At 38.9% G+C, this 15,546-nt stretch overlaps 2 protein-coding genes and 1 long non-coding RNA gene across 3 annotated transcripts; all 3 read left to right on the forward strand.

The window, feature by feature from the left end:
• The first annotated feature begins 859 nt into the window (after nucleotides 1–859).
• LOC130688024 (uncharacterized) lies at nucleotides 860–1,145 on the forward strand. Its single transcript, XR_009000285.1, has 3 exons — nucleotides 860–887; nucleotides 953–1,021; nucleotides 1,087–1,145. It is a non-coding gene; the product is annotated as an uncharacterized LOC130688024 (long non-coding RNA).
• A 4,372-nt stretch (nucleotides 1,146–5,517) lies between these two features.
• Nucleotides 5,518–7,935, forward strand: LOC130688014 (cytochrome P450 4c3-like). Its single transcript, XM_059496845.1, is given in 13 exon segments — nucleotides 5,518–5,716; nucleotides 5,778–5,887; nucleotides 5,964–6,054; nucleotides 6,118–6,156; nucleotides 6,307–6,462; nucleotides 6,540–6,603; nucleotides 6,675–6,801; nucleotides 6,861–6,951; nucleotides 7,017–7,120; nucleotides 7,186–7,254; nucleotides 7,323–7,494; nucleotides 7,552–7,731; nucleotides 7,793–7,935. Coding segments are annotated over 13 exon segments (1,545 nt in total).
• A 1,516-nt stretch (nucleotides 7,936–9,451) lies between these two features.
• Nucleotides 9,452–11,751, forward strand: LOC130688015 (cytochrome P450 4c3-like). The gene is made up of 12 exons (XM_059496846.1): nucleotides 9,452–9,641; nucleotides 9,708–9,817; nucleotides 9,879–9,969; nucleotides 10,028–10,219; nucleotides 10,296–10,362; nucleotides 10,453–10,579; nucleotides 10,648–10,783; nucleotides 10,828–10,931; nucleotides 10,993–11,061; nucleotides 11,117–11,285; nucleotides 11,343–11,522; nucleotides 11,579–11,751. Exons 1-12 carry the CDS (start codon nucleotides 9,461–9,463, stop codon nucleotides 11,749–11,751), a joined length of 1,599 nt encoding a protein of 532 aa, XP_059352829.1. The 5' UTR covers nucleotides 9,452–9,460.
• Nucleotides 11,752–15,546: the final 3,795 nt, after the last annotated feature.

Here is a 15,546-nt window from a genome sequence, read left to right on the forward strand (position 1 = left end):
TCCACGGTTAGTTTTCAGTTTCAACTGGCACTAGGGCAAACTGAACGTATGAAGCCAAACGGACCAGCAAATCTAGCTTAATGATATCTGTGCCGACGGGGGCGGCGTTTATAGCGCACAGACATGCAGACTGGACGCTCTCCTCTCTACACTACTCTCTACTGTACGCGCTACTGGTGTGAGACACAGTAAGGAACAGCAAAAACTTACGGGTATCGAATAGGGTCACACAGCGCGATGATTAGCTGCCTGCATCCATGAAACCAGCGAATGTCATGGAGAAAAACATGGTGAATGTTACGGGTGCCTACGTGATGTTGTTGGAAAAAGAAATTTATGTTAGCAACATTCCTAGGTCAGATAAATAACATACAACGCTATGAACAATACCATTTTTAATTCTTCATTTTGATGGAATAGAAATTGCCGGATTTTCGCTGAACGTGCCAGCCGACCTTGGCTTTCAAACAACTGGATTTACAAGCTGCCCCCCCCCCCCCCAGGACGTGAAAGTGAACGCTGTGTCAATGCCCTCGACGGTCTCACGGATAAGGTAAACAATCCTTTGCAGTATAACCTGTAAATTAAAAAATATTTGAATTAAAATAATAAGGACATTCCAATAGGTTACTCGATACCGCCGTGAAATGCTTGAACGATACCCAAACCAATACCCAGACAATACAAAAAGCAGCGAAAGTGAAAAAAATCCAAATCTAGTAAAAAACTAGACCCATTTCATTTTGTTGTATTAACCCTGCCATTGTTAATTGTAACTTTCTCAGGTGGCACATTTGCCATTATAGACGGACTGATACAAGCGTCTAATAAGGGCACTGATCTAGCTGATAACGGAATCAGAAGAAATCGATTTAATCACGTTCGCTGTAATATTTAAACGTCTTACCTTATAAGTGCACAGAACGTCTTAACGTTTTCCAATGAAACACAGGGATACGACACAACTTCTGCAGCCATGGTCTGGATTCTTTACCTCATTGCTAAACATGCAGAGCATCAGGTAATACAGTAGTCTTCAAAAATTTTAACTTCTCAAACTATAAACCTCATTCGATATCCACGAAGCAACTGATAGTGGACGAGCTGGATTTAGTTTCTGGCAGTGATCGAGATCGTCCTTGTACACAAACGATGATTCTGAGCTTAAATATTTGGAATCTTGCATCAAAGAAACGTTGAGGCTCTACCCGAATGAGGCGTTTATCATGCGAGTTCCAACGTAAGACATTGAAATAGATAAAATACCTACTGAAATGAAAGAAATCACCTGTTAAATTAGACTTGATCTGTTTAATTTACTCAATCAAATTCTAGGTGGACATACAATACCAGCTGGTGTTACAGTTGTTCCCACATTTTGTGCGATCCCTCGCAATCCTTGCGTTTCTCCGGATCCCGAAGCATACAAACCGGAACGATTTATTCCTGAGAACAGCATTGGCCGGCATGCATATGGCTTCATTCCGTTCAGTGCTGGCCCACGGAACTGCATAGGTAAGCAATTGCTTTTGTTCTGGTTACAGGGAGCAGAGATTGTTGATTTATATTCAAAACAATTCAGGCCATAAATATGCAATGATGGAATTGAAAGTAATTTTCGCCAAACCGCTAGTTCGGTGAGGTTTTCCGTACCTGGCACAGCAATCTCGGACGCGCGTGATTCAGGAGTCATGTTGAAACCGAAACATGCTGTTCGCCTGGTAATTTCTAAATGGTCGAACAGATCATGACATTACTCCAATCAAGACTTTCTTGTCGAAACCTCTTGTTTCAAAATAGCAATTCAACCAGTTCAGTTGCTATCTAGAAATCTTGATTTTATCTCATAAAAGACTTACGCAGGTTAAACAGACTGGAGCAGCGGTATTCCGTTGATCCAACAGTTACACATCCGAGGTAGCAGTGATGTTGAAACCTAAATACAATGTTTCATTTTAAAACGATCAAAAAAAGTACAGTGCAGATGCAAATGATTGGTAACGTTAATTACCAATGATTGATTCCTTCGATTTCGTCATCTCACAATAAAGTGAAGAGTCATCAGGCCAAATTTGTCTTTGAAAACGCAAACTTAAAGCACACCTTACGAACACATTTTCACGACAAACGTTTGGAAAACGAATGCTGCTGGACATAGATCAAACATCGAACAATTACAGTAACGAACTAAAAAAAAATTTAAGCCTAATCGAAAATATTAATTCAAGTGGTTTTCACCATCTGGACCATGGAGCATGTCTCCTTGGCTGCGCGAAGGACGAACGACTAATGGCGCTTTTTTCATATGGCTTAGCAATTCAAGCAAATAAAGAAGGGCCTCTTTTTAAAGTTGGTTTCACTTCCCGAGAGAGGTACTCTGTATCTTTTTTCTCACGCGTCATCACCGGAAAAGACTAAACGAATGAAGCAATACTTTACGTCTCGAATGATTATCAACAGCAATCCAAAGTTCACTAACATGTGTTTAATCCACGGTGAGGTTTCAGTTTCAACTGGTAATAGGGCAAACTGAACGTATGAAGCCAAACGGACCAGCACATCTGTCTTAATGATATATGTGTTTACGGAGGGGGCGCACAGACTGGACGGCTGTTAGCCCTGCTACTGTACGCGCTACTGGTGTTAGACACAGTAAGGAACAACAAAAACTTACCGCAATCGAAGATGTTCACACAATCTGGCGATTACCTGCCTGCATCCGTAAACCAGTAGATTTCATGGAGAAAAACACCGTGAATGTTATGGGTGTCTACCTGATGTCTTTGGAAAAAACGAAATTTATGTTAGCAACATTCATAGGTCAGTTAAATTTCATACAATGCTATGAACATTACCATTTCTAATGCTTTATTTCGATGGAATAGTAATTTGCCAGATTTTCGTTAAACGTTTCAGCCGACCTTGCCTTTCAAACAATCGGATTTACAAGCTGTTCCCCCAAGGTCGTGAAAGTGAACGCTGTCAGTGCTCTTCATGCTTTCACGAATAAGGTAAACAATCCTTTGCAGAATAACCTGTAAATTAAAAAATATTTGAATTGAAATAATAAGGTCATTTCAATAGGTTACACGACATAGCCGTCAAATACTTAAACGATACCCAAACTAACACGCAGAAAAGACAGAAAGCGGCGAAAATGAAAAATTTGAATCTAGTGGAAAACTAGACCCATTTCATTTTACTGTTTTAACCTTGCAATTGGTAACTGCAACTTTTGACGTGAGAATTTTGCCGTTGTAGACGGGCTGATACAGGCGTAAGGGCGCTGACCTAGATGATAACGAACCCAGAGAAGAAATCGATTTAATCACGTTCGCTGTAATATTTAATCATCTTAGCTTATAACTGCACAAAACGTCTGAATGTTTTCCAATGAAACACAGGAATACAATACAATTTCTGCAGCCATGGTCTGGTTTCTTTACCTCATTGCTAAACATCCAGAGCATCAGGTAATACAATAGTCTTGCAAAGCTTTAACTTCTCTCCCGAATGTGACCCTTCTCTACCCGAACGTGGCGTTTATTATGCGATGTCTAACGCAAGTCGTTGAAAAAGGTAGAACACCTATGGAAATGAAACAAATCACCTGTTAAATTACATTTAATCTGTTTAGTTTACTCAATCAAATAGTAGATGGATATACAATACTAGTTGGCGTTACAGCTTTTCCCAGATTTTGCGTGATCCACCGCAGTCCTAGCGTTTTTTCCGAACCGGAATGGTTTATTCTTGAGAACAGCATTGGCCAGCATCCATATGCTTTCATTCTGTTCAGCGCTGGCCCACGTAACTGCAGCGTTAAGCAGCTGCTTTTATTCTGGTTACATAGAGCAGAGATTGTTGATTTAAATTCAAAACAATTCAGGGCAAAAATATGCAATGCTGGAATTGAAAGTGGTTTTCGCCAACCTGTGTCGTCGAGTGGGGCTTTCCGTCCCTGGCACATCAATCTCGGAATTCGCCTGATTTAGGATTCGTGCTGAAACCGAAACACGGTGTTCGCCTCGTAATTTCTACATGGTTGAATAGATCATAACATAATTCCACTGACATCAAGACTTTCTTGTAAAAACCCCTTTTTTCAAAACAGCAATTCAACCAGTTCAGTTGCTATCTAGAAATCTCGATTTGATCTATCATACAACACTTACGCAGGTTAAACAGCCCGGAGGAGCGGTATTCAGTTGATCCAAGAGTTACACGTTCAAGGTAGTAGGGATGTTGAAACCTAAATACAATATTCGTATCATTTTAAAATGATGAAATAAAGCACAGTGCAGATGCAAATGATTGATAACGTTGATTACTAATGATTGATTCCTTCGATTTCTTAAGAGTCAGCAGGCCAAATTTGTCTTTGAAAACACCAACTTGAAGCACACCTCACGAACACATTTCACGATAAACGTAAGAGAAACGAACGCTGCTGACATAGATCAAAACACTGAACAATTAAAGTAACGAACTCAAAAAAATTAAAGCCTAAACGACAATATCACTTAAAGTGGTTTTAACATCTGGACCATGGAACATATCTCCTTGACTGCGCGAAGGACGAATGACTAATGGCAATTCAGATGGTTTAATGAATATTAATCCTTTTCTTTGTTACTTTCCCTCCAAAATACATCCCTTTTTAGATACCCTTCCTTCTCCGTTACCCCAGGGACGAAGACAAAGGAAAAGAACAAAACAAAAGTTTTGACGATTTTGTTTGACGCATTGGGGATGGGTACGAAAACTGCTGTCAATCAAGTGATGAGTCAGCAAACAAAATTTGCTTTTGAAAAACGAAAATTTGCATAGGAAAATCGCCTAGTGCAACTGACAGTGGCATCCAAATGACTGAATTCACGAATTCTGCTCACCGGATGTTGGAAATGAACGCTGTAACGATGCCATTTACACTTTCACTAGAGATAACATAACCCTTCTAATCTAACTGGAGCTATAACTGCCATTGTTTGAAATCTACTGGTCCATATAAGCAAACTGTAAACCTCATTTGATTTTTACGACGCAATTGAGAGTAGACGAATTCGATTTAGTTTTTGGTGGCGACACGGTTTGTCCGAGTACTCCCAGTTTTGCTCTATAGACATTCCGGTTTGTGTCTATCATTTTTCTATTTCTGCGTAACCCAAGAAAGTGATGGGCATGGATTACACACAACTTGACTTTATCAAAGGGCAACGACATAGTTGTAGATACGGCATTTAGAAGCAGAACAGTGAAGTTTGCGAAAAGTTTACATTCACTCGCGAATGTATAATTAAACCGAAACCGTACCTAACTGTGTCAGCCAATCAGATTACTCCTACCATGAAATTGCAAATAAGGTGACTAACACTTTCCCTGAATAAATTCAGCACATCTACATCTACATTAAATAGAAAACCTTTCATGTTCGAATGTTTGCGACTGCAGTCGTGGTCAGATAAAAGATTAGTTCACAGCGTTTGTCCACTGTGGTCGGACGAAATTTCGGGAGACATGTCAATCACTTTGAATAATCTCAGCAGTCTGCGAACAAAAGGCATCCTTACCATATGGCTCATTTTGCCTGCAATAGCCATTGTGCATTACTGGAAATGGAGTCGATCGAGAACCGTAAAACTCATCAACGCCATACCCGGACAAAAGCCGTTGCCGTTGGTAGGCAATCTTCTACATTTGGATCCCTATAACGAACGTAGGTCTTAATTATTTCTTCATCAACGATAATGAAGAATTGAACTTGCTTCGTCTTGCAGAAATCCATAAAATTATAGCAATAGATTGGGTGAAAGAGTACGGACCGATCTTCCGCGTATGGCTCGGACCACGACCTTTTGTGATTCTAGCTTCCCCCGAACTAGCACAGGTACGTAAAATTTTTTTTTTTTTTTTCAACCGCACAGCTTTTCTGTTGTTAATTCTTAGTCTTTTTTTCGATGTAGACAATATTATCCACTTCTAAACACAACACAAAGTCAAGCGATTATTCTAAATTGATTGACTGGCTCGGCAATTGCATGTTTTTATCAACAGGTAACAGACGAAAATGAAAAAAATCCGCCTCACTGCTTTGTTTCGTATTTGATTATGCTTTAGGTGATCAATGGAAAAATCGACGTCGAATAGTAACACCAGGTATTCGCATTTTCTCATGGTCTTTGCGGCAGAATAGACTTTCCATTTCCACTCAAATTCAAAAATCCACCTTCAGTGGTACCGTCTTTAGTGGGTTTTGGTATATTGTTTAAAAAAGGAAGTAACCTTAATGTGCCTTGCTACAAACAGGTTTCCATTTCCAGAATAACAACTATTTTATCGACATCTGCAACAAGAAGAGTTCAATGTGCGCAGCTGAACTTGAACGAAGCATCGAAGCGCACGGCGATACCGAGATTGACGTTAGCCACCTCATGACCCAATGCGCCATAAATATAATATGCGGTACATTTTTTAATTGTCGACATATTTTCTTTGACATAATAAGATGTGGGGTCGTAAACATTTTTTAAACTATCAAGACACTGCGATAGGGCAAACGAACGCCGAGGTGGAGAAAGAGATTTATCTCAACAACGTCCACAGGTCAGTCCAATATCTTGTAACACCATTTTCTGTAAAAATTGAAATGATTTCATTAATCCTGTGGCTTGTAGATTTTCTCAGATTTTCGTTGAGCGCTTCGCACGACCGTGGCTTTCAAATGACTGGATTTACAAGATGACTGCAAGGGGCCGTGAATGGGCACGGTGTGTCAATGCCTTGCACACTTTCACTAATGAGGTTATTCAAGTCTTCTAATTTCCAGGAAGATTTCAATTAAAAGGTTGCTTTAAAAATAGATTATACGAACCCGTCGTGAGATGCTGGTACGGCGTTCCAATTCAGATCAGGTACAAAACGACGGAATTGAAGAAGAAAAGCCCCAGTCAAGTAAATATTTTGATTCATGTTAAGATGTCTTTTACACGATGCGATCGATAACTGAATCGTTTTAGAAAGCAGCTTTGCCGTACTGGACAGGCTAATACAGGCGTCTAATGAGGGCGCTGACATTGATGATAACGGAATCAGAGAAGAAATCGATTTAATCACGTTCGCTGTAAGTTTCAATTGATATCTCCTTTAACTGCACAGAACGTCTAGATGTTTCCCAATGAGACACAGGGATTCGACACAGCTTCTGCAGCCATGGCCTGGTTTCTTTACCTCATTGCTAAACATCCAGAGCATCAGGTAAATACAATCAAGCTTAACCTCTTGAAACGTATACAATCCATTTGATTTTTAATTCACGCACAAAGCAAATGATAATGGACGAATTAGATTCGGTATTTGGCGACGATTACGACCGTCTTTGTACCGCCCAGGATATTTCTGAACTCAAATATTTGGAATGTTGCATCAAAGAAACTCTGAGAATGTACCCAAGTGTACCGGGTATCGCAAGGCGTCTAAGGAAGGACGTCGAAATAGGTAGAACATCTTCTCAAATGAAGAATGAGCTGCTTGATTTACTTCATCGAATTCTAGGTGGATATACAATACCAGCTGGTGTTACAGTTATTCCATCAATTATTGCGATCCATCATAACCCTTCTGTTTATCCGGATCCCGAATCATTTAAGCCAGAACGATTTTTCCCTGAGAACAGCGTTGGCCGTCATCCGTATGCCTTTCTTCCCTTCAGTGCTGGCAGAATTGCATAGGTGGGTGATTATTTTTATTCTGGCAGAAAGAAACATTGTTAATGTTTGCTTTGAAAACAATTTAGGTCAAAAATATGGAATGCTTGAATTGAAAGTTGTTTTCGCCATTCTGTTACGTCGAGTGCGTTTTTCCATTTCTGATCCAGCAGTGTCAGACGCATTCGAGGTAGGAATGACATTGAGACCCAAACACGTGTTCATCTCTTAATTTCTAAACGGTCAATTAATAAATAATTTAATTTAATAATTAATATCGCACCAATAATAATTAATTTCGTCCATCATCATCGTACAGTAAGGAACAGACAAAAACTTACGGGTATCGAATTGGGTCACACAGCCCGATGATTAGCTGCCTGCATCCATGAACCTAGTGGCCATGGGGAGGCTTACGAACAACCTACGAGCTCCGATTACCTCTTCTCTACTTTTCAGCTTGTGGGTCGATCTTCAAGGTAGTGAACAGTACTACAGATCGATTTTTTTGCCATTTTTAGCCTGGCAAGGCTTTTTTTGGTGTGCCATTTTAGCCCCTTTATAGTAGGCATGGCTCTTCTTTTTTCTTTTCTCTCTTCTTTTTTCTTTCTTGAAAGCGTAGTAATTTTGATTCGTTGTAGAAGCTTGCATAATCTGATGTGACGAAGAATCTTGAGAATCCGTTGTGATGAAGATGCTGAATGTTGCTTATTCCGATGAGATGAAGAATCTTGCGTATCTTGAATGATGAATTGGAGGGGGGGGAGGGAGGGAAATTGGCGGTGTCGGGACTTGAACCCGGGGCCCTCAGAATGCGAAGCGAAGGTGGTAACCACTGTGCCAGGACCGCACATCTCAAACAAATTTATCTTTCATCGACGTTATTTATAATAGGGAAGCTACATGGTATGTGACTAATAGTGGTGTGGCGCTGTGGTATAGCACTGAGATCATACGTCAACTGTCCGTGTTCGGTCCTTATAGACGCCAATTGCTTTAAAATTTTTTTAAAATTATTTTTATAAAGGTAAATAAAAAAATAAATTAACCCATTTTATTGATTTTAGAACAGTATTAAATCGAACACATTTTTACAGCAATTAACCAGTGCCCGTCAAAGCCGTTCTAATAGGGAAGCTATATGGTATATGACTAGTAGTTGTGTGGCGCTGTGGTATAGCACTGAGATTATACGTCAACTGTCAGTGTTCGGTTCTTATAGACGCCATTGTTTAAAAAAATTTTTATTATTTTTTAAAATGTAATTTAAAAAATTATTTTTCTAAATGTAATTTAAAAAAATAAAATTACCCATTTCATTGATTTTAAAACAGTATTAAATTGAACACATTTTTACAGCAATTAACCAGTGCCCGTCAAAGCCAAACAAGTTACCAGAAAAATTTAAATTGGCTATGGAACCATCGAATTGCCCCATCATATTTGATTAGTTAAGCAATAAAGATATGGTTTTTTTTTCCAAAAATAATTGTCATCGAACTTTCAACGTTATAAAGCCTCAAGAGAATCACAGCATTTCCCAATGAACAGTGTGTTGCTCACGTAGATAACAAAATTGTGTGAGAGGCCTCGGGTTCATCATGTCTCAACAACAAATTGGTCATCATTGTTGACCAAAATAGATACGTAATTCCTACGTATTTATTCAAGGAACTCTCCCCAGCTTTTGGAATTGGGTCCAAGTGCTTGTCAGAATTCAGTCGGAGAGTTGAATCTTACAAAATTCGGCGTGCGATATGTTTGGCACAGACGTTTGGAGAATCAAATGGAGTTCGTGGTTCATCTTAGTTATTGTACCGATCATTTGGTACTGCATATGGCTTCGTTCACGATTTGTAAGGCTCGTGAACGCGCTTCCGGGGCCTAAACAGTTTCCGTTGCTGGGCAACCTACTCGAGCTGAGCGTCGATTATGATGGTAACACATACGTGAATTTTTTTTTTTTTTTTTTTCAGACAGAACTTTAGCGTTGATCAATTCTAGAATTTCTGAGGATTTTAACAAGTGATTGGGTAAAGAAATACGGAAGCATTTACCGTGCATGGCTCACTGTCCATCCAGTGATTTTCATTGCCTCACCGGAGTTACTGGAAGTGCGTTCAAATTCGAGTTCCATTTTCGAAACTCAATTCACATTTGTCTTTTGTTATGTAGCCAATCTTAGGAAGCCATTTGCTTATTTCTAAACCAAAGGAATATCAATTGTTGAAGGCATTTATTGGTAACAGCCTTGCCCTAATAACAGGTGAGATGTTCACACATTTCTGATTTTGGGTTAGACCTTATAAAATTTTTTATTAAAGGTGACCGATGGAAAAATCGCCGTCGTATGCTAACTCCGGCATTCCACATTCAACATGTCAACAATTTCGTGAACATTTTCAACGAAAAGAGTGTAGACACCGCTCGCCAAATGGAACGCGTCCTCAATGTCCTTGATGATGAATTGGACGTTTTTCCCATCATGACGCAATGCGCCTTGGATATTCTTTGTGGTAAAGTGCTAACCTCACAATATTTTGCCTTAAAGATTAACTGTAATGGAAATCATGTTTTCAATTATTTTGAAAGAAAGTTCCATTGGTCGCAAGACAAGAAGCCAAGAAGAAAAGGATATTTATTTCCAAAACCTTCATAAGTGAGTTTTCGTGTATTCTCTCACGACAGGTTGATTGCTAGTTCTATTATGAAAATTATAAATAACTTTAATTACTATGTTGTTTAACAGAGTTCAACTGGTTTTCATGAAGCGCATAGTAAAGCCATGGCTTGGAATCGATTGGCTTTTCCAGTTAACTAATCTTGGTCGTTTAAATAAAGCTTATGTTTCTGCTACTCGTTCGTTCACTGATTTGGTAACATCTTACGTGAAATTATTCTTTTAATTTATTTTGGTGCGTCTGAATCTAGAACTTGGTAACAGGTCATTCGAGATCGCCGTGAATGGCGTATGGAGCAAATGAAAAAATATCCGAAACAAGGTACAACAAAAGAAACACCAGACGACAGCGTGAATCACGAAGAAGATCTTTATCAATCAAGTTTAACTATAATAATAAGTAATTCTTTTAGTAAACGTTGTGTAATCAACATTTCCCTTTAGGAGAGAGGTCTGCCTTTCTAGACATTCTTCTCAAAGCATCGGAAGATGGAGAAATGATTAGCGAAGATGACATCAAAGATGAAGTCAATTTATTTATGGTGGCGGTAATCGTGAAACCTTTAATTCAACAGGAGGAAAGTAGTTTTAAAAAAAGCTTATCTATAGGGCCACGAAACGACAGCAATTACTTTATCGATGTGCCTCTACCTAATCGCCAAACATCCCGAACAACAGGTAAAACAGAATAATTATTAAAAGTACAAAAACAATTGATTGCGATTTCGCACAGAAATTGGTAATGGAAGAACTGACACAAGTGTTTGGTGAATCAACTCGCCCGTGTTCGATTCACGACTTGGGCCAGCTCAGGTATTTAGAATGCTGCTTAAAAGAAACCTTAAGGCTATACACACCTGTACCATTCATTATGAGATACTTGACAGAGGATGTCCAGACAGGTATTCAAATGTTCATTTCAAACCACTGAGATACACACGTTCAATTGATTTTGCCAGGTGACTATACATTACCTAAAGGCGCTACGGTTGCGCTAATGCTTTACAGCATGCATCGCAATCCTCTTTTCTATCCGGATCCGGAATGTTTTAAACCGGAGCGGTTCTTTCCGGAGAACAGAATCGCTCGACATCAGTACGCATTCATTCCGTTTAGCGCTGGCCCTCGGAATTGTATCGGTAAACTTATTTGCAACTATTACCTTAATAAAAAATTTAAGTTTATTTAAAATCAGGTCAGAAGTTCGCTATGCTTAAATTGAAAGTTTGTCTGGCCAACTGGATCCGACGATTTCATTTTAGCGTCAAGGATCCATCGGCTCCGCTTTTCGTTCCGTCTGTCGAGGTGACGCTAAAACCTAAACATGGCGTTCACCTTGTGATTAAGAAACGATCTGCCAGCAGGTGAAAACTGCCACCTCAATAGCAACAACTTAATTGAATTAATAAACAATCGAGTGTCATATGTCTCTTCCTTAATTTATTTCGTATTGGAGTTGGGACGTGAATTTTGTGTTATTACATCAGTCCGAAAAACTTCTATGGGTAGCGTGTCTAGACAAGTTTTGAAATGAATAAAACAATAATGCGGAAAGTTAAAACTGTTTAGTAATTCAATAGGTAGGAATCGGTCAAGGTTGTGCGACAACTTGCGAACTCTGAAGTTTTTAAAGTAATTCATTTGCATCGATTTCTACTTTAAGTTGTGGACGGAAAAAGGCACGGCCCGAATTATTTTGATGTTTATCTTTCTATTTTTGAAAAAAAAAGTGTTCGGTAAAACGTCCTTGAAATTCAAACGTTTCAAAGGCAGGTAAGAGGACCTACAGGTATGCCTATGGCTAAACCACCTGTACCCCGCCTGACCCTGAAAAAAAGGGGCGCGGTGATCGTTTGCTAAGCTCCTGTAAAACTCAGTTGGAATAACAAAATTCCTGAAACAAAGATTTTGGTCAAGGTCGTAGACGGTGGAAATGCATAAGGAAAAACAAAGTAGCGGAATGCTTTTTATTCCGGCAAACTCCTCCACGTTGACTGTCGATCTAAAGGGATAGACGACGGGCGAAGGCCGTCTCGGATTGAAAGAAAAAGTAAAGTTTATTAAATAGATGTACCTGTAGAAATAAAGGAAACACCTTTAAATCGATTGAATGAGGAGGTAGAAATTAGACTGCTGATTTCTTAATAATTTAATAATAATAATGTGAATAACAAAGACCTTGTTGACTAAAATAGAAAACAGAAGAAAAAGCGGCTCGGTGTCTTTAATGTTTTTGACTATGCCGAAATAAAAATTTGCGTTGGACAAAAAAGAAGAACAAGGTAAAAGAAGTTTTCGTAAAAATGTTGCGCCATTGGTGTAACTCTTTGTTTTTATTGCAGAGGCACACCGAAAACATGATGGCAAAGTATTTAAATATTTTAGTACAATTCAGGAAGGTTCATTTTAACAATGTTTCCCACAAAAAATAATTTAGGAAAAACCGCAAGCCAATCATTCAGTTTGGCGATGGCCCTCAAAAAAAGGAAGCTAAAATCCGTTTCGAAACACAGTGTTCTAGGATCTTAAATTATTTTTCTATTTTCGTAATTTATTTTTTTTTATAGCTCTACCTGGAAAAACACAAGATGACGCAGTCTAAAGACCAACAGAATTGATTACGCTTGAAGGTCTTGTTTTCCCATCGTTTTGAACTATTTTTAAAGAATTGTGAAATACGTTTGAAACTATAGCGAAGGCTCTGCACTTCACATTTTGTCGCACAGAAATTAACTATCATTTGTCAAAAGCTGAACAGACACAAGGTTTATTTTCATGTTCTTCTGCATAATTGAGGTTTCATTTACATGTGTACCAGGTTTTCCCCCTCTTGTTATTCATAATTGGGATACTTTTCGGGAAGGACATACAGCAGATGTTGGTCCCTGTTGGTAATCCCAATTGCGTTTGTTTTCTATTTTGGGCTGAGCATCAACGACTGGAGTTCAAATTTATGGTTAGATATTTCGCCTATAACTGGATAGAACCCTTTGAATCGAAAATAATAATTGTATGCAAACAGCGTAGATGTCTGATTCTATAAGTGCCACGGTCCAAGGTAATCGTCTAAACAGTCAAGGGTAATTTTTCTATATGACCGTACATGGCGTGTTCACGGTCGCCTTCCGTCCGTGCTTCTAATACTATAAACTTTGCCCACCGCGCAATGCTGGGCCTCTGTAAAACGTTACGAAAAAAAGCAAGGCAAAATTTGAATATGCGATTCGCCTTTGCCATTAGAAGTCCCTTTTCAAACTATTTAAAGAGTTGGATATGAGTGAACAATCTCTCTTGCCTACGATGCCACATGTTATGCAAATTTATGGAAATCAGATTTTTTCTAAAGATATACCGTGATTTTTTTAAACAATCGATATAGGAAAAAAAAACCTGGAGAAACTTGACGCATGTCATACCGCACGAAAAAATGAAAGTAAAAGCTCGCAACTCTTCCATTCCGCATCAGATGTGAAAGGGAAAGAACACGCCGAAAGAAAGTCAGGTAAAAGTAGGAAAGAAGAAAACAATCGAATGTTTTTAATTCGATTATCTTTGGCTTCCCTACAATTTTCACGATGTGACAAGAAACATTTTTTTTTTTTAGATGACTATCAACATTCTTGACCATTTGTTTTGCACCGTGATACATTTTTGCCGGGAGAGTTTCGACCTCATTCGTCGGGAATTCGTTGTCCCGCAACTGAGCCGACTCTTCACGTCATCCTTTTTTTTCTTTAAAATGTTTTAGATCACGTAGTAAGTTTAGCAACCCGACGTTGCACAAAACATTCGACAGATGAAAAGCTCTTTCGAAATGCGTACAAAGTTATACGATCTAATCCTCCTATGCACTTTTCCTTTCTAAAGTGAAACATAACGTTAAAAAAAACCATCTTATGAAATCATATCTACTACAATTGGCCAATAACTTTCGCTTAAAGTGTGCATCCCTTCATTTTTTTTTAATCTTTCCTGCTTTAGTCGGAGCATGCTGTCAAAATTGTTAAATAGCTCTTGTTATGTTGTTAGCCCTGAAGGACAACGGTTATTCGTTTAACGGTGTGGGTGCGTGCATTGGGAATGTTAAACCCAAAATTTCAAGGTGAAGGAAACAACGGAGTTATTGATTTTCGGTGACAGGAGGGTGACCTTGAAATCGATTATGAATCACCTGTGAAAAGAAAAGGACTTGCCGGTAAATCGGAGTTCTGGTTATTCTGGTTTCAGCTGAGAAGAACAGGAAGAACCAAAGTCGTTTGTCCTGGGATATTTACGACCAGTTGAAACAGCTCGAACTTATCCGGTTTAAATGAATGCGTCTTGTTTTTGGACACATTTTCCGCGATTACGACAATCGCGGGTTTTGTATTCGAAGACCTTGGCAAAAGATGCAATCTCTGAAAGTCTTTGTTCATCGTGGACTATGCGTTCGCCATGCGTAATGTTGTTGACCATAAACACTGGGCTATAATGCAGTCGTAATATTTGAGGTAATAAAGATCGAAAACGCGGAACTCTCATCGGTTAAGCCATCTCGTAATTTGATTTTCACCTTGACTATCAGTTATGAGACCCTGTGCGAAACAAGGAAATTCAACTATTTCGACTTACCGGACATTCCTTTATTAGTTAGCTGGTCTGACAATGTATGCATTAAAGATTAGAGGGATTTTTTATTGAGAAAAACGGGGAAGAAAATCTTTTGTCAGGGCAAATAATTAAGTGCCATCTCATTCAAGATTAACAACGCTCATTTAAGACAAACCTGCTTCCAAATGCATACCCTACGTGACCATTGATTCTATCCTCTTTCATTCAAAAGAAAGTACTTTCTCTTTCCACGAGAAACTGGCAGAGAAGTGAATCCATTAAGCAACACATGAAACGTGTGTAGAGCAAAAAGAATGTCATTTCATCGAAAGTAAAAAATGCTGTCCGGATGAACAGCACCGTGACCCCAAAGAAAATGGTCATGTTCGATTGTGGCTTTCGTAAAGCATTCCGCCCATTTCTTTTACGAAATCTAGTCGGGAAAATAAAATAGCAATTTATAATTAATTATGTTATTCCACTATTGTGCATATATTAGACACACGAAAAGACGATCCAGCGCCTGACACTGGGCCCTGCAATTTTCTTTTGAAGGGGAAAGTGGGAAAAAGT

The sequence above is a fragment of the Daphnia carinata genome, chromosome 9, assembly GCF_022539665.2.
Source record: "Daphnia carinata strain CSIRO-1 chromosome 9, CSIRO_AGI_Dcar_HiC_V3, whole genome shotgun sequence".
NCBI classification, from domain to species: domain Eukaryota; kingdom Metazoa; phylum Arthropoda; class Branchiopoda; order Diplostraca; family Daphniidae; genus Daphnia; species Daphnia carinata.

Coding starts and splice junctions, on each gene's coding strand:
- LOC130688015 (XM_059496846.1), top strand. CDS start 9,461: ATGTTTGGCACAGACGTTTGGAGAATCAAATGGAGTTCGTGGTTCATC. Junction 9,642..9,707: donor GCTGAGCGTCGATTATGATG/GTAACACATACG, acceptor GATCAATTCTAG/AATTTCTGAGGATTTTAACA. Junction 11,286..11,342: donor GACAGAGGATGTCCAGACAG/GTATTCAAATGT, acceptor TGATTTTGCCAG/GTGACTATACATTACCTAAA.